This window comes from Anomalospiza imberbis, chromosome 2 (assembly GCF_031753505.1).
Source record: "Anomalospiza imberbis isolate Cuckoo-Finch-1a 21T00152 chromosome 2, ASM3175350v1, whole genome shotgun sequence".
NCBI classification, from domain to species: Eukaryota; Metazoa; Chordata; class Aves; order Passeriformes; family Viduidae; genus Anomalospiza; species Anomalospiza imberbis.
Genome location: NC_089682.1, coordinates 60,555,600 through 60,577,905, shown reverse-complemented (window position 1 = coordinate 60,577,905; position 22,306 = coordinate 60,555,600). Strand labels below are relative to the sequence as shown.

General features: G+C 42.0%; 1 protein-coding gene across 3 annotated transcripts in view; it reads right to left on the bottom strand.

Moving 5' to 3' along the window:
- Positions 1-242: 242 nt before the first annotated feature.
- The window catches only part of ARHGAP20 (Rho GTPase activating protein 20), a 56,601-nt gene continuing 34,537 nt past the window's right edge, over positions 243-22,306 (bottom strand). For all 3 annotated transcript variants that reach the window (XM_068181355.1, XM_068181356.1, XM_068181354.1), the window contains 11 exons: positions 21,946-21,987; positions 20,881-20,965; positions 18,117-18,194; positions 14,571-14,637; positions 12,492-12,674; positions 8,166-8,344; positions 4,989-5,150; positions 3,885-3,994; positions 3,455-3,644; positions 2,893-3,004; positions 243-1,350 (listed from right to left, as the gene is read on the bottom strand). In XM_068181355.1, coding sequence (XP_068037456.1) covers positions 263-1,350; positions 2,893-3,004; positions 3,455-3,644; positions 3,885-3,994; positions 4,989-5,150; positions 8,166-8,344; positions 12,492-12,674; positions 14,571-14,637; positions 18,117-18,194; positions 20,881-20,965; positions 21,946-21,987 — 2,296 coding nt within the window. In that variant the 3' untranslated portion in view covers positions 243-262. The remainder of the gene's footprint in view (positions 1,351-2,892; positions 3,005-3,454; positions 3,645-3,884; positions 3,995-4,988; positions 5,151-8,165; positions 8,345-12,491; positions 12,675-14,570; positions 14,638-18,116; positions 18,195-20,880; positions 20,966-21,945; positions 21,988-22,306) is intronic.

The window sequence follows — 22,306 nt, the reverse complement described above, 5'->3', positions numbered from 1 at the left end:
GGGTCAGGGAAGAGGACACTGGCCTTAGTTACCTCCTGGGTCTCTTCCAGATTTTCAGGAGATTTCTGTTTGCTTGCTTCTCAGCAATTTTTATTATTCCTGTAATGTTCCTGCAAAGCTTTATATTGGAACATTATTCAGTTTCCTAAAAAAAGAAAACCTGTGAATCCGGAGACTGCTCAATTAAATTTGAACAATCTGGATGTTAAACTTAAAATGAACACACATCAACACCAAAGGCATTTTCTTTATGGTGTTTATTTTAAGCATTAAGATTCCTCTGCAAAAAGCTTTGGTCAGTCTCTTCAAACTTTGGATTGCTGTAATGCTTTTCTAGACCACCTCTTTGATCATGAAGTCTGTCTCTCCCAGTGACTTTCAGAGGCAATGGCTGAAGTTCAGGCTTACTGAAACAGCCATCGACTCCATCAGTAGGTTTTAGGGGTGCTGACCTGCTGCTGGGCCCCACCAAGCCCCTGTCATTCCCAGTTTCAGTAGGTTGTGGAGATGGTGGCACTGTGGTGGGTGGAAGAAAACAGTCATCAGCCACGGCAGCAGCAGTGTCCTCATGTTTCTTTAGCAACTGGAAAGCGCTATCAAAAGGGGAGGAGGTTTCACTTAAGGTAAACAGAGCCTGGTCTGAAAACTGGGAGAAAGCACTGTCCAGGGAGCAAATTGACGACACAGATGGAGATGTCCCAGAAGAAGACCGGCTAAAAGAGCTAAATCCTGAGCAAATATTTAATCCCTCTGGCGTTGGAGGCAGGAGACAATGAGACAGGTCTTTCCTTTCAACGTTTTTGTTTGTGTTGTCACTTTTACCAACGTTAATCCCTACAAGCAAGCTCTGATTGCCGAGCTTTTGCCTTTCCACCTGCAACGACTGGCGCTGGCAGAGACACTCTTCATCTTCGTGAGACAGGACAACGTCACAGCTGGCTTTGCGCGTTGCCTTCTCGCGCCCAGCATCGGTGCGGGCGGAGCTGGAGCTCTGGAGGCCAACTGCAGGCTCGGAGGAGCGCCGGTGCCTCCTCACAGTCTTGGGAGCACCCGAGGTAGCTGCTGAGGGGAAACCACTGGAGTAGGGAGACTCATTTGAGTTTTCTTGCATGGAAAACTGTGGGTGCACGTCGGCAGAAATTGCCAACTGCTTCAGTTTGGCTTGGCTTTGGATTTCATCCACCTCCGTCTGCTCCGAATCGCCATCGCTCAGAGTGAAGACAGACTCCCTGCTTCTGTTATCCAGATCACGGGTTTTAATCCAGTCACTGGAGGAAGAGTCAGCTTCATCATTTGCCTCATTTTCCAGGCTGTCATAGGAAGAGTCGTTCTGATGGAGAGAAGCAACGTCTGCAAGGACAAACCAAGTGTTAACACATCAGTGACTGAACCACCCTTTTGACAAGCAGCTTCTGTTTGGTTTTTTTTCTGGCAAATATCCTTTAAGGAGCATTTGCCCTGTAAAGATTCTTCAAGCAAAAGTACTAATAATTTCATAAAAAATTACTCTCTTAATTTTGAACTGGAGAAGCTGAAGAGAGAACTAAGCTACTGTACAGTCAAGAAATACAGGATAATGGCACAAATAAGGGTTAGGGAGTTTTTGTTGTGATTTTGCTTTGGTTTGGTTTTTTTAAGTGGATAGTGGCTAATCCAGCTGTAAACAATAATTTACATATATACATACATATATGGTAATTTATTTATTTTTTCTTTTCATTATTGGACATTGAAAGCAACATTTAACCTTTCTTTCCTTCTTTTAGACAAATGAAGAGATCAGAGCATACTTCTTACCTCTACTTCTTCCAGAAAATACAGTATTTTTAAGAGCAACACTGTGAAGTTTTAGGGTCAGCTTAAACAGCCACCTCATCTGCATTGAGCAGTGCACACCTGGACTCTATCCTGTATCTGCAATAATTGGAATTACATTAAATTTCTTTTGCTCTGGGTTAGGCTAAGCTGCCTTATCTCACATTTGCAGCAGACACGGTTCATGCACGGGCAGTCACCATGCCTCAGTGCCTGCCTGAAAGCTCGTTCAGCTGCTGTGACCTGGTGTGAGTCTGAGCTCTCACTGCCAGCACATCCCAGCACAGCAGATCCCATGTGCTTCACTCCTGGGAAGGGGGCAGGCCAAATTTCACCCAGTCTCACTGGAGGCAGTGCATGAGGAGTTTGAAACAGCCACACACAGTCAGTCAGACATGCTGACAAAAGTGCCATTACCACTTTCAGTACAGGCCACCTGGGACAAAATTTATTTTACAAAAATGCTGCTTTAGAAATACTTTAGGAGATACACAAAACTCCAGTAAAAATTAGAGGGTTGGAGAGAAAAAAAGCATTAATGAAAATCTGGAAACCTCTCTCAATTAGTCTGCCAAACATTCAGTCACCAGCTCCATGATTTTTCTGTGCTAGCAGCAAAATCTGGATGTCCCATTGAAACTCTGGAGATCTGTCTCTTTTGATAGTGAATAGACAGTTTCAACCCTAACGTAATGGTACGACAGCTGTATTATGACCATTGTTGATCACTGACCTCCTGATATTTTGGGAAAACACACGCTGATGCAAAAATTCTAGTTTTGTGAGATTTTTTTCATTTTTCATTTTCTTTGTTTCCCCTCCCTCCTTTTTTTAACCGTAGTGGTTCAGATGACCGGTATAGGAGCAAGAGTCTTTGTGAAAGCATTTTGTGATATGATCCAGGTCTAGGTAAGTTGAATGAATGATTATGACTAATTCTTTGGGGAATTGAGTGGAAAAAGAGGTATCTGGGAACACCACATGAAGAAGGAACAGCATTCTTCCATGGAATATACTAATCTTTTGCCTGGCTGAGTTTATCTGTCTTAATGGGATCAAAACATCAAACTACATTACCTGAGCTGTTCTCTCTCTTGCATGTCATCAGTATTTCTCCAAAGAGAGAGGTAATTTCATCTCCAAAAATCCTGCAGCAATTCTCAATTAGGAACTGTACCACACTAGAAATCTGCAACAAAGTAATGGGAGAGAGATGTCAGATCTTCTATTACTCAACTCAGGACAAGCTTACCATACAGATGAGGAACAGGAGCAAACTGCCATCGATGAAGGCAGCCAGAAACTACTCTCTCAGTCTCCTGGGCCTGATAAACTGTCCTGATACATCTCCTTGTAAACATCTTTTCCATTCTACTCTGAACTGCTACAAGGTCACCACAACCAGAGATCTTCTTGATGAGAGAAGCATTTTGCTGATACACTGGGCATTGCTTTATGACCTCTCTCCCCTTCTTCCAGGAAGGTTATGACAATGGATTGATGAATGTTAATGCAGCCCTGATAAGAGGACAAGTCCTGATTTGAAGAGGTACTGGGTGTTCTCATGTTTCCAACCAACAGCCTGGTTGAATGGGATGAAGGGTGGTTTGGTTTGCTGCTATACCGAAGTGTTTCTTACCTTTTTAATAAATTCACTTTCTGTATCAGGAGTGGAGGATACAGGAGGCCAGAGCAGGCTAGGTGCAATGCAGACAGCTAGATTAAAGGCATTCATCTGGTTCTCTTCAGATCGCATTTCTATCGCATGCAGTACTCCAAAGATGTAACGTAACAGAACAACATTAGCTCTGGGGAGATGCTCTATTAACCTGAAAACATGTAAAACCAGAATTCTTCACATTAGTGACTGCTTTCCATAGATATACACAAGTCAATATAATGGAAATGCAGAAACAGGGTAACATGGTCCACGCATTAAACCAGGGAAGGCATCAAAGATATGTTCTTGTTCTTGTTAAAAAAAATGTAATTGCAAGTTAAATATTTGTGATTCTGCATTCTGGGATATACATTTATAAGAAAATAATGCAGAGAATATAAATAACTACCTTTGGATGCTTTTTATCTTCTCTTCATTATTTCCTTGATCCAGCACAGAGACCCACTTATCACACAGCTGGGATGATAAAATACTGCCTGGGATGTTGCGGAGAAAATCCTTACCAAGAGAAAAGAAGAACAAAACAGGTGAGCAGCTGTTCTGGGACATGTGTGGGAGTAGGAATAAGATACACAGATACAAGAGGATGTATCGATAGGACAGCACTCACTGGCAGGTATATTGTTACACACAACCACCAAAACCAGAAGAAAATCATCTGAGATAGAGGCACTTTAAGTTATTCTTAAAGTGATTATTTTCTGGCCTTTCTCTACCCTTTCCTGTCAAAACAGAGGCATTTGAATGCTTCATCTGATATTGCTGAACTAAAAGATCTGCAGTGAGACCAGCTTTTTTGATGTTACATAACGCGTGTCTTTACTTATCACTTCATTTCATCTTTAGTCTCTGTTTCTTCTCCTCAGCTGGCAAGCTCAAATACCTCCAGACCATAAGCACTCCAAGGCATCACTACCTTCCTTCCCCTAATCAATGGAGTACTTAAACTAGTCATTGATAGTCCTGCTACTCCTCTTTACTAACACCTCAACCATGGGCATGGAAATCATTCAAGTTTAGGAAGAAGGTCAAATCTTAGCTTCCCAAAATAGCTAGGGTAAGAGAAGCTATGATGCATTTTTTGCACAAGGGACATTGGTTTTGACATGCAAGACTGTATAAGACGGAAAAAATAATCCAAATATTTATGGCAACACTATAAACTCACTAGGATTTGCAGCGTAGGGTAGCACTGATGTGTAAAGAGACTGGCCTGCATACATGCCTTTTAGTGTTTCATATGCAGAGTAACAGGACCAGGCTGTAGCACAGACCTCAGGAAAGCTGTCAGCAAAACAAGTTGGCTACTCCTCTTCCTCATCCCAATTCAGTGTTAGCCTCCTGTAGAGATCCTCAAAAGGTTAATGTGCCACCCTACTCTTGTTAGTTCATTCCTCTTTGGGCCTGTCCCTGGAGAAAAGCCCTCCCTGGTAGAGCACAGAATCTGTGCTGCTCTAACTCAAGAAGAGAGACAGGAATATTCTTCACATACCTTAAACAAAGATGCTGTCACAAATATGGATTCACGGGCCAGGTCCACTTCAGTGCCTGAATCAAGCTTCTCCTTTAGCTCTTTGAATGTTTTTGCACTTCCAGAGCGTCTGAAAATACCCTTGGTGGAAGGCCCCTCTTGGTAAAGGAGGGAAAGCATGTCCTAAAAAAATTAAAAAGGCAAAGAGGATTTCTCATAAATATATTTTATTGTCCAGTGCCACTAAAATGTAATTTTGCCATTTTTGCCACAGCTGAAAACCTTTTGGTCCTAAAAAAATACCAGAAATCACAAGGCTCACCCTCCAAACAGCAAAGTTGTGATTTGGGGCTCTCATTTTGGAAAACATCCCCTCAGAAATACTGTGCTGCCACTGCTGAGCACGAACTTTCTTCATAAACCAGGACCCGTGCAAGTTTCAGCCAAGTCATTTAAACATATAAATGCTGTGGTATGGGAAAAGGAGAGTGGTTTGTCTAATTCAAAGCTTTGCATTTGACAGTGGCCTCAGCCAGACACAGCTTTGCAGAAAGATATGAGACCCTCACTGCTCATCATTGTAGTTAATATTATCACCAACCACAGACAGAATTCTGTTTCACTGTTGATATCTGAAAAAAAAAGAGGATTTTATCTAATCTAGAAAGTGCTTTGTTTGTTAATATATATCTGCACTTCTACAGCAGATCAGAGTCAGGTTTTTACCCCTTTGCTGCTTGTGAGCGGTATCAGTCTCTGCAAGCAGCTCAGGGCTGTCAGCAGAACCAACTCTGAGGCAAGATGCTCCTGCTTGGAAGGTCACTCCAAGGGGGATAAAGCTCAGCTTGTGGCTTCCCTGAAGCCAGTGAGGGTGCATAGGATTGAACAAGTAGACAGCTTATTACAGAGAAGGGAAAACAAGTAGATTCCTGCCTAGCTTTTAAAATAACAGGAGGGACTGATTTTTTTCTGTTCAATACTAAGAAGAAAACAAGGAGAAAAGGAAATGCAGAAACTTCTCCTGAGATAACATGTTCAGGATATTTGCCAGATGCTTAGTTCTCTGCAGTCTCCTGAGGGCCATCTCTCAGACATGCAGGCCAACTGTTGCAGGCCTGCTCCATGCAATGTAGAACGTGTCATGTGTATCTCTTTGAAAGGGGAAACACGTGCAGACGGTCTCTGGGACTATCTGTATGCACACAGTGGCCTGAGGACCAAGCTATCAAAAATTATGGCAAGAAAAAGGACACAGAGGGAGGGTCCTGGGACACTGGTCAGTCACCATTAAACTGAATTAGTGAATAGTAATGGATAAGGAATGGAGTTTGGGGACTTTCCTGGTCTCGGCTGTAAGGTAGGTCTTCCTGCCACACAGCAGAGGAAACAAGTCTAATGGAAGCTATTATTTTTCCTTTTTTTTCTTTAATGTTTCTTTCTCGCTCTTGCAGAAGTTCAAGATCAAGAATTCATGGAAGTGCAGATGCTTTGGAGGAGCACCTTCATGGCAGCAGGACTCATGTCAGCATTTTCATTCTCTTTGCAGGACTTTAGAGCTCTCCCATCAAAACAGGTTGAGTCCCACAGCACAGGATGTTAGCACATGACCAAACCCTTTGAAAATACATTTTGAACAAAGTATTCACAAGATAAAAATGGAAAGCCCCCATCAAACTAACCATGCCAAAATGAAATTACAAGAATGATGCTATGGTGCAAGACAATTCAGTGTCTCTTTTAGCAATGGCTAAGATCATTTGCAATGGCTAAAAGATCTTTTACAATGGCTAAAAGAGAGCCCTTCGGCTGTGAAAGCAAGCTGGAAGCTCTGAAGCAGTTATCCAGCATGCCTGCAGCATTCATCCCGGATCTTTTCTTTCTCTTGCAGATAAATCCCATTCAGTCCCCCAACATTCTGCTCTCCAGAGATGCTGCATGAATTCAGAAGTAAGTTATATTTTGTGGTATAAACACAATGTTTAAAATTCAAAGCAGAAAGTCTACCAAGCTGTGATTCTATGCTTAGTAACTTCGGGGATTTTTTTCAAATAAAAATTTACTATTATTTATGTTTTGGAGAAACTTCTGAAATGCAGCATTGGCTCATCTCTTAAACAGAGAGAAGGAGAGATCAGGTGATCATAGCCATACAGAATCCATCTCTGGAGGGCTTATTTAAATAACCTAAATAATGAAAATGCACACTTCTCCTTCAGAAGAAAACACTGTTAAAAGACCTGAAACATCGTGGTATGATTCACTATTCAGGCAGTGATAAAAGAGCACATCAAGCACCAGCTTAGGAGACAGAACATCTCTTCTTGTAAACTAGTATGAACCCACTTACTTCAGTGGGGTTCTGGCAATTTCTCCCAGCCAGAAGTCAGGCTGTTAGGATGATGGGCCCAATCCTGCAGGGCTCATTCCCACTCTGTAAATCCTTCATCTGCTGTACTGACAACAGGGCTTTCTAATGACCAAAAATGCCACATACATACATGCCCTAATTACACCTAGTAATGGGCTCTAGAACAACCTTCTTCATGGTCCTAGGCTGGTTTTCAGAGCACCCTCAGTACCAGAGATCCCTCAAGATAGGATGAAAAGATGCTACTGTAGCCTCCACATTGCCACCTATTTTTTGCAGTGGTGCAGTCAGCCCAAAAATGAGGACTCAGGAGTGCTTGCCTGCCCTGGAATGACTTCAAGAAAGGCTCTGAAATTGCCTAGTTATGGGCAGGTGGCATTTTTATGCATGTGTGGGCTGCCTATATGGGACAGTAGATGAGACATTTATGGATGTGGGGATTTTACAAAGACCTTGGGAGTGGTTTAAAAAATATGTGTGAATGTGGCATTTATTTACACTGTGTAAGTGAGGATTAGGAAACCAGCCTTACAGCATGGGCTATAATGGAGAAATAGCCCAGAGCAGCAGACTGATCACATGCATTTCTCAAGCTGTTATTAACTGGGGCTGACCACAGTATATGTTCAAAACCAAAGTTCTTGCTGGGAATCACAATGAGGTTTCCCTATGGAAACCCTTCTGGTTTCTTTGCTTGGGTAATTTCAATGTCCCATTTACAAACATATCCTCCATATCCATATCCGTATTTACTTCCACATACATATCCGTATTTACCACACAAGAGAAATTCCACCACTGTAAGACCCAACCCTGAGCCTGGGACTCACCAAGAGGGGTTTGGGCAGGTTGTCATCCTCACAGATGGTTGTTAGTAAGAGGCCAAAGAGCTTCCCAGGAGCAGCAGATGTTGAGGAGAGGGGTGCATTGTCCAAGTGACTGCCTGGGCCACGCCAAAAAGCCCAATTTATGATAGATCTTTTCCTTTTAAATGACTTTTGGCTTAAGTCTGGGGAAAGAGAAAGGTGTTTATTATGAGAAATGCATTTCAATTCTAGTTGGTTTTGGTGGTTGCTATGGTTTCAAAGGAAAAAATGTCATGGACTCAACCAACTCCTTGCATCCATCTAAGCCTAATCCACCATGTACATACCTCGGTATGTATGTGTGTAGAATATGTTGCCTCACTCATGCCCTGAAGGGGATCACCAGGATCTGCCCTGCACTGCTGGAGCAGTGTCAGCACTCTCCAGCAAGTGCAGGTTGGCAAACCTCAGCTTACTGAATTCACACAGAGCTGCACTCTGCTAAATAATTCATTTTCCAACCACGGGGGCAAATCCACTGCCCTCACCTCAGCATGCTGTCCAGGGTGATCCTAGCTCTCCTGACAATGTGGGAGACTCTCCCCACAAATACCACCAGAGTCAGCTAAGGGGTAGGGCATTTTCAGGCCAAGAAAAGCCACTGCCTTTGCTCTCTTCTCCACAATGCAAGAGTATCATCAGTGTTCTCACTCCAAGCATTTGCCGACTGTGGCCCAGGGACGGTGCCTGCCCTTTAATCAATGCCTTCCAGATGGCATTGCAGCATGCTGCCAGCACACTGATGGGCTCTGCTTGTCTCCATTGTAACATATCTCATCTGATATCCGCGCAGGCGTACTAACTTGAACTCTCGCTTGCACTGTGGAGAGAAGGAAATACTGGTAATGGGACACAAAAAGGGAGTTTTTATATGGCTTTTCTCAACATCAGCCACTGTGAAGTCTTCTTAACAGCATGGGTTACTGCTAAAAGGAAAAGGAGTGCAGACTGATTATGACAGAAGTTCTAACTGGGAAAAATTTATTCTGATATATTTTTCCTTTCTGAGATGTTTTCAAAGCCAGACAGCATTGATTTAGTTGCTTGCCTACCCCATACACATTTTAACTAGCTGGTTCTCCCAAACATTTTACTTTCTGCTGTTGTGGAGGCCTGAACCAAGGCTTGCAGAATTAAGGACTCTGGTACAATACCAGATTTTTCTCTTCAATACTTTTCTCTCCTATACTTTATTAGAATTTGGTTTTTAGCTCTAAGAGTGATTTTCATTATACGTCATCCCATTCCAGATCATGCTCCCTCTGGGAATGGGTGGAAGTCTTTTCATTAGATGCTTACAGGATGAAAAGTTACAGTTTAACTCCAAATGTGAACATATGAATGTGAAAGCCTGAAGAAAAATGCTTTTCATAAAAAATAATGAGGATATACATTTTAAGCAGTCCAAAGCTTAAAGAAACTAAGTCTGGCAGTGTCTAAGGCTTTACTTGACACATCATGTTTTGGGAGACCATAACTGACCTTTAACTTCCAAAATGACATTTTTTTTCCTTCACATGAGCTGGATATTAGCACCTGAATAAGGTTTGCTTCCCAAACCAAGGTTTGCCAGCGTTTTAGTGACACAACGGCAAACACATACTAGTTTTTTTCTGTAAACCCTATAGATCTCAGTGGAAGCAAAAATTAGGATGCTATTTTGGAGAACAAGGAATAGCAGAAGTGAATTTTTAAAAAAAGTCTTAAAATTAGGAACTCTTCTCAGTCTTTTACTGATGGTTCCTCCCTTAACAGCCATGTCTCAAACTGAGAATGCGAACAAGGGGTCATTGCAACGAACTGCAGCTCTCTCCTGGGACAGGAAGGAAATCTTAGCCAGTGTTCTTCAGCATACCAGGGCAGAAACCAACAACTGATGTGCGGCAATGAAATACCCTGTCCCTTAAAAACTAACATTCACTGAAATACAGGAAAACTCATCCTTTTCATATCCCCTTTTTAAGGGTGGTCACAAGTCTTAAGCTGAAGAGGAGATGAGAAGGGGTGGGTGTACACTTTCTTTCCTTGAACCTGTGCAAAATTATATAATACTAGGAGAAGGCCACACTGCTCTCAGCCAAGACAGATGCCAATTATTGTTCTGCAGAAGTACCTCCACATAAAGACCTCATGGCCTTGCTCTGGTGGATTATTCTAAGCCAGAATCAGAAAAAAGTAATACCAGTTTGTTGGAAAATTTTGGTCAGAGCTCAGAGCAGCCACCTCTTCTGCTCATATTTTACATGAAGGGAATGTCTATTCATAGTTAGTGTCCTAGCCGTGAAAATGGCATTTCCTCTCCTTGAAACCAACCAGAAACTTCTAAATAAATCTTCAGCTCTATTTAACAATGTGCTCACGAGCATCATTTAATGGCTATGTTTAACTGGTAGGTGACCATTCCTGTTACATGCTGAAAGGCTACAGCAGAGGCAACAGAAACTTTCCATTTCTTCCACACAGAAAATTCTCCTGTACTTTTTTAACCATCCTACCAGGACAGTTGATGCAGTTACACTACCACATTTGGTGTCCACACAGCCACTTACTTGACATGAGGGCCAGCTGTCAGTCATGCCTGTCTGTCAGCACCTACACTGCTGTCTCACTGTGGTGCACACTGGTGGAGCTGGGCAGCTGCTCCTGGCTGCCTCCAGGAGGGACAGCACGTCCAGCACAGTGGTATCCCGCTGCAGGGAAGTGATGGCAAGTGATGGCAGGGAGGACAGCATGTGGCAGTGAAGTGTGAGGTTACAGATAGTGAATTTTCTCTGTTTGTGGCAGTGTGCCCAGTGGGTACCCAACACAGATTTTGGCTTGCTGATTTGAAGCTCAAATGCCAGATCATAGCCTTGGCTTACACGCAGGTAATTTTTGCCATTTTCCAAACCCAAAACAGTTAGGAAAAGCACAAGAACAGCTCTGTATGTGAGCTAACCTGCTTTGCAAGCAGTTACACCTATGCATCACTTTAACAGGTTTTGTCTGATGAAAGAAGGAAAGCTGAATGGACTGAAAGCCTCTTTCTCCCATTTAGTGCAGTCCCTGTGCGTGACCTGCAGGCTGCCCCAGGCTTCTGCTGCCCCAAGCCAGGCTCACTCCACTCCTGCAGCTTGCACAGCACTGATGATAACACATCTGCATTAGAACTCTACAGGCCTGATTTGCATTTCTATTTTCTTTTGCCAGTCAACATCAGCTGCCAAAGCAGGGCCTGTAAACCTAATTACACCCCTTTACTAGATTGCCTCATTCTTAAAATATGCCATGAAGTAATATATGATACAAATTACTGGGAAGGGGGTGGATAAATGCATGTGGAAAGGAAATTAATTTATATAAAATATAATAAATTTCCAGAATCATTTGTAATGGACTCTGGTATAGCTTCACTATATTTAATTTCTAAAACCATTACGAATGGATTCTATTATATATTGTGGGAGATCTTAAGTATTGGGGAGTGCCCAGGATAACAGTGTGGATGTTATTTTTTCTATGATATGGTTATTAATGATGAAGTAGGGCAGAGTTCCTAATTGAGCTGAGAATGCTAGAGTTAAGAACAACAAAAACACATCATGGGATGTATCCTTGCCCTGAGTCTAATTTCCCAATCCTGTCACTATCTCCTTATTTGTTTTATCATGAGCAGAGAGCAGTCATTGTGTCGTTGACAACAGAGTGCAAAACAGAGAGCAGATATTTTTACAGTATCAAGGCCAAAGGCAGAAGAAAATACCTTCTTTATTTTAGTCAAAGAGCACTGAAATAAAGTTCTGTTTGCTCACCTCATCTAGGTACCCAAGTACCTGCCTAGACTTTGCCACCTGAGAGTCCCAGTGAGGTAGGTGTGTAGTCCTAAGTACCTTATTGACATGAAGGCTGCTGCCAAATGTTGCATGGGAATTCTGTGCCAAAGTCAAGCCTTAACTCTTGAACCGTGAAACCACCCTGCCTTGTTACAGAGCACAGCAAGGGCTGCAGAGAAAAGCTCAGCTAACAGACGCACAAAAATTGCAGGGGAGAGATTCTGTCTTTCTTTTGCTGACTTTAGAACAATCACTTGACAGGCAGCTTGTCAAAATGTAACTTACAAAGATGACACACATACAACAGCGCACTCAGATCAGTGAGAGCTACACTGCAAAATCCCCCGAGCAGCTGGAAGATACACCTGCACGCTCCCCTGCGCTCCCCACTGCGCCCCCAGCCCGGCACATTTGCCTTCTGTAGCAGAGCCAGGTGGCCAAGCTGTGGGGAGAGATCGGGGGTGAGAGGACAACGTACCGTTCAGCTGCTGGCACACGGCCACCTGGCTGGGCTTCAGCACAAACTGGCACTGCAGCTCCTGGGGCAGCTGCTCCGTCAAGAAAGGGCCCTGAAGCTGCCTGGGGCAGGCACAGTGCTTTGATCCGTGGGGCATAGCGTCACGAATGTGGCTCATTTTAATTCCAAAGGGATATTCATGTCCTGTACAAAGAGAAATCGTAATAATCTCTGTTGGATTGATTGGAGACTTGCAAAACTCCATCTGCCCTGGAGGAAAAGCAGATTTTGCTTGCTGGCCCGCAGCACTTTCTCAGTAATCTAAGAATTGTTGCTTTTCTCCATATTTGCACGGGCATAAATCATACACTGGCAGATAGGGAGTTACCGTGTTTGGTGTAGTTAAACAGATGTAAAAGTAAAATCAGATCTATTACAGCTGCATCACATAAGAGCCTGTCAGAAAAAAATAAAAGTGACTATTTCTGAATTCAGTGTTTACTCTTTCTACTGCTTTTATTGTGGCACTGAAAGTTTAGGTACTGCTTGCTCACATCATTCTGGAGAGCAATGAGATTTTGGGATCAGTCACGTCAAATTTCTGCTGAGTATGCAAAACCAAAAAATTCCAGTGTGGAAGTGATCTTCCCTCCCTCAACATGTTAAGTCCAACAGCAATCAACTCAGTCAAATGAGACACAATTATGGTTCCTTTCTGAGGCTGAAACAGGAAGGAAACATTAATCACAGGGCTGATGCAAATGAGCTATGCTTGGCTTTAACCAGCATCTTTGGGGACTACACAGAGGCAATTCATTTCTGGAGGAGCTTTCACAAATGCCAGCGGAAAGATGCTTTTCCGACTTGTCTAAAGATCTGGTGGATTAAATATATTAAATGTGGGTACAATGCTAAGATGTTTTAGTTAGCTTGCAGTTAGACTTGAAAACAAAGAGAATGGAAGAGATGTTATTTGAGATTATAGGATGAAGCTATGGCACAGTCAAACCCTGCTTCTGATGTGCATCTATAACAAAATTTTGCCTTATCTAATAAACCTTTGCAAAAGTATCAAGAACAGCATCACTTTCAAGTCAGATTCTTCTTTTCCAAGGATTGCAACTTGAATTTGCAGCGAGAGTCAGTCAATTAGAAAGGCCTTTCCCATTTCTGAATTCTGTGGTTCTATGCTTAAAGCCATGGATGTGATTTGATCTGAAGAAGATGCACAATAATGGTCAGAAACCCAAAGTCTGGTATGCTTCAAAGGCAAAACAGTTTTCACTCTCTATAAGGTGCACAAGTTAGACATTTTATAAATATTAATGTTGTCTGACACCAGTGAAGCATTTGTAGCTAAGGCTGCTTTGAGAAAGAATGCTAAGATTTACTGGGATTAGATTTGCAGGAAAAAAAAACCCAGAAAATCCACAAGTTTTTCTTGTTCTAATCATCTGCAAACTCATACAACACAAGTAATGCTGGGCTTCTACTGGGAAATGTTCTTACTAATGGAAAGGGATTTGTTCTTAGTGAATCATGGGCCAAAATCAAACCACTCCATCCAATCACTTCTGAGATTTGTGTTGACTCCTGGTCCTGAAATGTTTTGAAAAGCATTTTAGAATGTTAGTAAGGGAGCTATCAGCCAGAATGAGAAATACAGGATTGGGAAAGACCCATTGAATCAGTTAGCTTGAGTTGTGGAAGGAAAGATCATTTCTCAAAACTCTGCTGAGTTTTGCTGAGGAGGGGACAAGATGTAGGAAGAAATACAGGAAAGCTGGACAACCTCCAGAAGAGGAGGTGACTGGAGAGGCCGACTCTGCAGAAACACTGGGGCTCATGCAGCAAAACTGGGGCAGAAATAAATGAACTTTTTCAACCTCTTAGTGACACAAGAAGACATTTGCTCTTCAAAACAAAGGATGACCATTTCACTAGCTCCCCAGATAGGCAAACTCGCGTGATAGGGAAGTAAGAGAAAAAACAGGAAAAACAAAAGAGGGAACTGAATTCCAGTCTTCTCTCTATTTCTTGCTTCCTACAGCAGTAGTAACTGAGCGAGTACTGAAAAACAAAACAATGTCAACAACTTACCAATAAGAGGGTAAGGAGCATGTTCTCTTCCTGAAATCACCCATAGCTTGTAGTCTTTTTCAGAGCCCTTTAAAACCAATATTAAGAATCAGTTTGTCAGCCATTAAGGACAGGTTCTCAAATAAAGTTTCTCACAATGTAAGGATAATCTGCGCCTTGCCAGCAGGATCAAAGGAATGCCCTTTACTTTTGCAGTACCCAAGTCTGCCACCAGAAAAATTCCTTCTGTGTGTCTGTCATGTGCAATGTGGTTTATGTGACCTGGGTTCAGCTCTGAGCAGTGAGAGGTGCTGGAGCCCACCATTTCTGAAGAAAAAGGGGGAGACTTGCCTCCAATTCTTTCCCTCAGACTGGAGTGCCTCCTGGCAGTAGAGTGATGGATGTCAGAGCCCACTTCACTACTCTGCTCCACCCTCTCCACAGATTTTCTACATCTCCAAGCAGGAGGAGCTCAGGCTGGTGAGCCAACAGCATCCTGTGACTGACAGGGCAGGAGCACCTTCACCTGAGATCTGAGCCCACCCTAATGATGCCGAGGCAAGGATGGCAGCCCCAGGCTCATGGCACTCAGTGCTGCCCCAAATTTCTTGTTGTAGGGCTGCTGTCAGCCTTTTTGTGCAGCCCTTATGTGTGGAAGTGCTTGGGACTGCTGGATGGTGTTTTAAGACTACAGAGCCCTCTTTAAAGTGTACAGCAGAGAGGAAAAATTTACATCAAAAGAGACAATTTTCAAAAGACTGGGGAATGTGATCATTTTTGGGAAAAGCTGTGAAAACCTCTGATTTAAATAAAATCAAATTAAAGTGAATTCTAAATGTTGCCTCTAGCACAAATGTACAAAAGAAAAAGTGGATAAATATGCTTCATTAAAAGTGATCTATTTTACCTTAAATCCCTTTTTGGTGACACTACTAAATTAGGCTAGTTAAAAATCTAAAAGTTTTCTGGCTATAAAAAGTGTTAAATACCACATGACAGCATTTATTTAGATCCAAAGTTAATTCCTAACTCCTTTCAAACAGACTTGCCTACTATCTTGCATTTCTTGGACCTTCACCCAGTGTTCCTAAGGCTTTTGAGACTCTTCCTACTTGCTGCATGCACCTGATGTAATGCTGATACACCCAACAAAGCCTTTGCAGTTTGCTCTCTGACTGACAGAGCTTTCTGGCCCATATTAGCACTGCTGTTAAGTCAGCTAGCAGGGGGCAGAAGAAAAATAAATAGGCTTTGGAGACATCTCTGATGCTTCAGGGCAAGCAGCCAGGAGCAAATAAATACAGCTGAAGAGCACAAGAAAGGGTATTTGCTTTTCCTTTGACAGACAAATATGAAAGGGTTCATTGCTGTGAAGGGAAGCAGGGAAGGGAAGGGCCAGTAAGCATGGTTGCAGGAGGCAGACTGTTCATCTCTGACTGCAAACGCTGTCCTTTATGGCTTTATGAGGCCATTTGTCAGGATAAATGTGACCGTCCCAGAAAAGTCAGCAAGTGTACTTACAGAGCTGGGAAACCCAAGGCCCTTCCTTCTGCCCCACTTGATAATTTGGAACAGATGATCAATGCCATTTTGCACGAGCTGGCTGTCATTTACCAGAGACACCACAGAGGAAAAAACCCTGATGTGTTAAACCAGAGTGAACTCAACCAAAGTAATAGCCCCATTAATCACACAATATGTGAAATGTAGTTTTTATAACTGCCATTGAAAAGTCATGGAGCTCCTTTCAAGTGGTTCTCTGTGGACAGAAATAAAAAACCTTGATACAGCACGTAAGGCAGAGCTTCCTTACAGCCAGAACAATCCTACCAGGGGGCTGGGTGATTGATTGACATGCAGGCTACAGCTTAATTTATTTAGCTTGTTTGATTTTATTGCTAATCTTATGACACACCTCTAATGAAAAAAAAAAAGGCTTTCTGCTTTAGAGAAGCAGTAAAAAAATGTAGTATATTAGCTGGGCAAATAATTCTGCAGGCAAGATGTTACATCTTTCAGATGGCTTTCATTCTTTTTCTACTTGAAATAAAAATGTAAAGAGGAGGTAAAGGTTGATTGTGATACATACAAAATAACACACTGCTGAAACCCAACCAGCTCCTTGTCCTGCTAATCTCAAAGTATTCTCTTTAAATGTTACCATTTTCCTGTTTTTTTCTGTACACAAAGTGAGGAAGAGCAAATGACACCCATAAAATGGGTAAAAATGAAGCACATCACAATAAAGACTTGCAGTTATAATAACACTTAAGTCTCCTGATTTTTGGTGCAGAGTGGGGGAGACAATCTGCAATTAAAATCCTAATTTTAATTCACCTTTTATCCTTTTCACCTTGCAATCCCTCTAAAGACTCCAGAGATTCCTTAATTATACGGACTACTGGATTCTGAGCCAGGGCCCCAGCCCTGGTGTAAATGAGAGGTCTGAGCCATAACAAGATGGGTAGACACAAATTGCTGTGCCTGGGAAATGCCAAGCCAGCAGAATAGACTCCTGAATTAAAAGCCTGTGTAAATTAGGGATAATGGATGCTGGGGAAGGAAAATTCTGATGTTACTCCAACTTTTGCTGTGAGTCTCCAGAAACCCCAGGGAAGCATAACAGTGGCATTTTGCTCACTATTTTGACTCTTCACACTCAGGGCTGTAGTAAGGAAAAACTTGTCAGATTCCATGCAATGAGACCAGCATATGCATCATGAGAAAAACATTTAAAAAATCCTGTTACCCAAACAGCAAGCTGATAGACCAGTTAAAAAGCTGTCATCCAGGAGCTTCTGTATGATCACTGATACTGGTTGGAGCCATTCTGTGAAACACAGTGAGAGAGCCAGAATTCTTGTCCCTGGCACTGATCCTCTACCACACCTGAGGCACTACCTAGTCTGCTTTAGGGCAAAGGAAGCTAGTTGAGGCAGTACTTGATCTAGCAGGGATCACTGCATCTATCTGGTAACTACCCTGCATTATCATAAGTTCTGTAAAAGCTTTTTTCCAAAACAGTTTCAGGACACTGTTTAAATTGGGTGCATTCAGATTCCATGCAATCACTCAGTTATATTCGTGTATCACATAGCTCCAAAGGTCCATGGATATTTAGAGTACCTGACTGGGACACTTGAGAGCAGTGCAATCTGGGGACACAGCTGATCAAGCACGTCTGCACACTTTGAAACCAATTAACAGGCAGACCAGTAGGCTTCTTGTTCACACTGAAGCATGCAAAAGGAGCTCTATCAAACTCTCACTTCTTGTGCCAAGATATCTCCTCTTAGGCATCAGCAAAAGAGATTTAAAAGCAACTTGAAACGTGACTGATCCCTTACAGGGATGAGAGGCTTACTCAAAACTTTTAAGGCACTTGATAATCTCTAGAGGTCTATATGTTAACAAGGCACTTTTGCCGCATTTCAACACCTCTGAACTACTATGTTAAAGGATTTGATTAATGTTCATATCCTAAAACTTGGAAAAAGTGCAAGGGAAGATCTAATTGTTAAAAGTAACTACAAAGAAAGACTCATTAAAATTGGTGCAAGGACTTACATTAATTCCCAACTGCTGCAGGGCCATCAGAATGACATCATTTGCTGTATCAACATTGGTTACACTTAGGGTTTTTGACTGTCAACAGAAAAAAAGAGAAGGGGAAAGCCACATTAAAAGTTTGGATTTGCAAAGAGTATCTGAAGTGCAGTAGCTCTGCATAATTCATTGTTAGAAAAAATGAGAATATCCTGTTAAAATTTTACTTGATAAAAAAATCATACTACATAGATAAAGGTCCAGCTGTCTGAGACCAAGGTTGGATTCCTCTGCTTTGTCACATACTTTGCGTATTTGCTTCCTGCTTCCCCAACAGCTCAGTCAGAAAAGACAATATTACAATTACTGGGACATGACTTCCACATTAAAATATGCAAGAAGTCAGAACCACTAACTGCACTTTTAGACACTGCATAAGGGAAACATAATGGTTTGATTAATTTAAAAGCATGGAAGTTCCCTTTGAAAAATGAAACATTACAGGGAATTTTTTTCAGTGAAACATCAATTGTTAATTTCTGTCCTTTTCAACTGAAGATCTCCATGGTAAGAAAGTATTGTACACAGGCTGTTCATCCCCATACCTTTCCCACATTCTATATAGATTTCTCAAAGCTAGATTTGGCTTAGGAGCAGAAGCACTTCCTCTTGGTAATGCTCCATCCAGTTAAAACACGACCTTTCCAGTATCCTCCAGAATCTGCTGATAGGCAGTTTGGAAAAGCACGGAGCAGCAGAGACCCCACTTTTTAACCAGCTATGGCAACCAGCACAAAGTGCCAAGCTTTGTGTCAGCCAAAGTGCCACTTTCCACAGCTGGCCTTCCAGTGGGAGACTTCAGCACCTGCTGCCTGGCACCAGTGTTGCTCCTATCCTGCTGGGCAGTGCTCTGTACCTCGGCTCCGTGAGTTGCTCCAGTGCTTGCAGCACCACACCCATGCCAGCCCCGCTTCCCAGCCAACTCCCACATACCAAGCACAGGTCACAGAGCCCCTGTTAGAGGCTGGCTTGGCTCTGCCACCAGGACTACACAACTTGTGACTGCAGCTGGTTCATGCAGACTAAAGCCTTGGCAGAACCAAGGCAAGCCCACTGCAACAAACTACCCAGGCCCACCTTAAAGAACAGAAGGCAGCAGAGCTGGGATGTAGATGTTTACTGCCAGTCCCAAGACAGTCGGCAATACCCTGACACCTTGTGTAGCATGTCAGATTTATGCTGGCCATAAGAAGTTCAGGTGAAACAAACCCCTGACATTTTGCATCTAAAAAAGATCTGAGCTGCACCTTTGTGTAAGACCCTGATAGTAACAAGCTGCCATGGCAATGAAAGGAAAGTAGTGAGAATACTGTGTATCTTGCTTCAGTACAGATCTAAACGCTCACACCATAAAAAATTTAACATTTGCCTGAAGCAATGGCATCTGGCTCTCAGGAGTAGGTCAGCACATTTGCATAAGTTTTGCCCTTGGCTAGAATATAGTTTGTGCCTTGTGTTCAGCCTTCCCTACTGTCCAAAAATGAAATAATTCTTGGATATCTCCAGCTGCTGTAGCACAGGAGCCACAGCACCATAAGAACTATGTGCATCACAAACTCCCCATCTGTTCCTCCTCTGCTTTATTACTGATAATATCTACAGTGTGTCGCTCCTAGGACTGTCAGTATCAAGAGACCATTTATGGCACAAGAGCTAACTATAGCTAAGGAGAAAAGACACTGCCCCAACAAACCCTGGCACAAGACTGCAACACCTGAGTGCATGTATGATTTATAAACTTTTACACCTGAGCAGACCTTGATCTGCAGTCCTGCATTTGAACTGTCACAATTATTAGTATTGCTTATTAACTTTTGTCTTACCAACCTGGCAATTCTGTCATTGTTTACCTTAATAATGATTTTCTGTGAAAAAAAAAAAAATAAAAAGGCAGACTCCTTTATGCTTACATTTATGCAAATATAGAATTCTAAGTGGAGAGTCATTATTGGACAGCGATGTACAGTGAAATCTAACTTCTGTGAAAATATCTTATGCCCTTGCCCATGCTCCTTAAGATTCTGAGCTGGAAATACAGCTGTCACAAGCACAGTTAGAAAGAAAAGACAAAAAGCAGAGGAAGAATGGATTGATTATCACCAAATGCTAGGGTATCTCTATGGAACTGGCTACACACAAGAATTTAGCTTAAATTGGTTAAAAATTATATAGTCAAACAGGTACAAATCAATCTATGGATGATCTTCTTTTACCATCTACTTTTTGCCTATAAATTCAACAATATCAATCATTTGATGATTAACATGCTTAAGGCAATTTCAGGGTGTTCCTATACACTGCTTTACTGACTTCAGACTATTATAAACAATAAAACAACTGCAACTTTTCAGAATTTAATGAAGGCAGCTGTAGGTTAGATAAGTTTTACAAGCAAAAAAACAAAAAAAGGTAACATTGACATTTCTGTAGATGCTTATGCATAAATTCTACTAGAGGTGTTTCTTGGAACTTCACACTGTACAGTCTTTAGTTCATGTGCCAGAACCAGTATTTCTTATCAAGCACTCTACCCTTAAAACAGAACTTGTGTGTTAAAGACAGAGAACAAACATTTCAGGGCTGTCTACGCCAAGACTTTTCAAGGGGCTGTATCCTTAAAGGAAATTGCAAACCAAAGGAAACCTCTCAATATCCAAAGGATGCAGGTGAATAGCACTCATAGGTGATGTGGCTTTAGACCTCTGTTTAGCTCAAGAACACTTACGTATGCACAGGTTCCCATGTCCTTTGCAATTATTGTCAGAGGAATGCTTTTAGGATTGTCTTTTTCCTTCTCTTCTCTTATTCGACTGACAAAACAAGTACAAAACAAGTAAATTTTTAATATTGCACACATAAATAGCAAGACATAGATTTATATAGCAATCAAGCAGTAACTTGGTAAGAAGGAGATTGCTTGCAGATGTACTGCAGTAGAAAGATCTCTGAGGACAAGAGAGCATCCAGCAATATCTGGAACGGAGGCTGACTGTGGCCTGCAGTAATGCCCTCTGAAGTTCTGCAGTAATGAATACTGAAGTTCACTGCAGAAATCAGAGTAAGCAGCAGAGAAAGAAATGGAAAAAAATCAAGCTAAAACTACCCATCATTGTGATGCCTGAGTCTACACTACAGACTCCTACTGGAATCAGCTACATCAGTACTGACTAGTTCAGAGGACTGAACAGGAAAACAGTGAACTGGAAATCATCCCAGCAAGGATGATTTAAACAACCCAGGTACTCTGAAGAATCAGGTAAAGACACAAGCCTCAACCAGAAGAACTGGGCGATCAGAAAACAGAAACACCACTAGTGGTTTTCAGTCCAAACACTGAACAAAATAAGACAACTCTGTTTATGCAAACCCTCCACCTTACCCTCCAGCATTGGGTATGTTTTTTTCAGAACAAAATACAGCTGGCCTTGAGCAGCAGGTTAGAGCAGAGGTTTCTGAGCTGGGCTTGCTTGAATGCCATCACCATGGAAAGAGCTCCAGGCTCAACTCGAGCCATGGTGGCAGATGCTCCTGCTGCTCTGTTGGGAAGGAACAATGTGTGATAGGAATTGCTCCAGTATTCTGTAGAGCACAGAGAAGCAATTCCCTCCTTGCACAGGGATTGATTGTTGCATAAAGCACACAACATCTTCTGATGAAGAAGACGTGGGATTTTTTTTTTTAATATTTGCATGAGCTTATCTATCATGATGGCATAAGCACCACAGCTTGGGAATCACTGGTCTAGACCAGGACTCTTTCCAGTGTCTTTAAAGACCATATAATAAAGTACCTTTGCAAACAAGACAGCCATGTTTCCTTTTGTTCTGCAGACCTGAAAGAATTAAAGGAAAAACAGGACAAATCAACCATCATTCTAATACCAAAACAATCCTCCTACAAACCACAATGGAATGGACCTTTTCTTGGTTGCAATTTCATAAATACCTACAAAAACGAAAAGGTATATCCAGATTTGAATGAAAAGTCTGCTTTCCTGCAAAGTCAACTGCAAAGCCTTCCGGGGATATCAAAAGCCCCAGTTACCATTTTTGCCACAGAAGTAAAGCTTCATCAGTGAATTTCATAGAAAATGTGTTGAACTCTGAAAGTAATGTCCAAATAGAAGAAAAGGGCACTTTTAAAAAAAAATC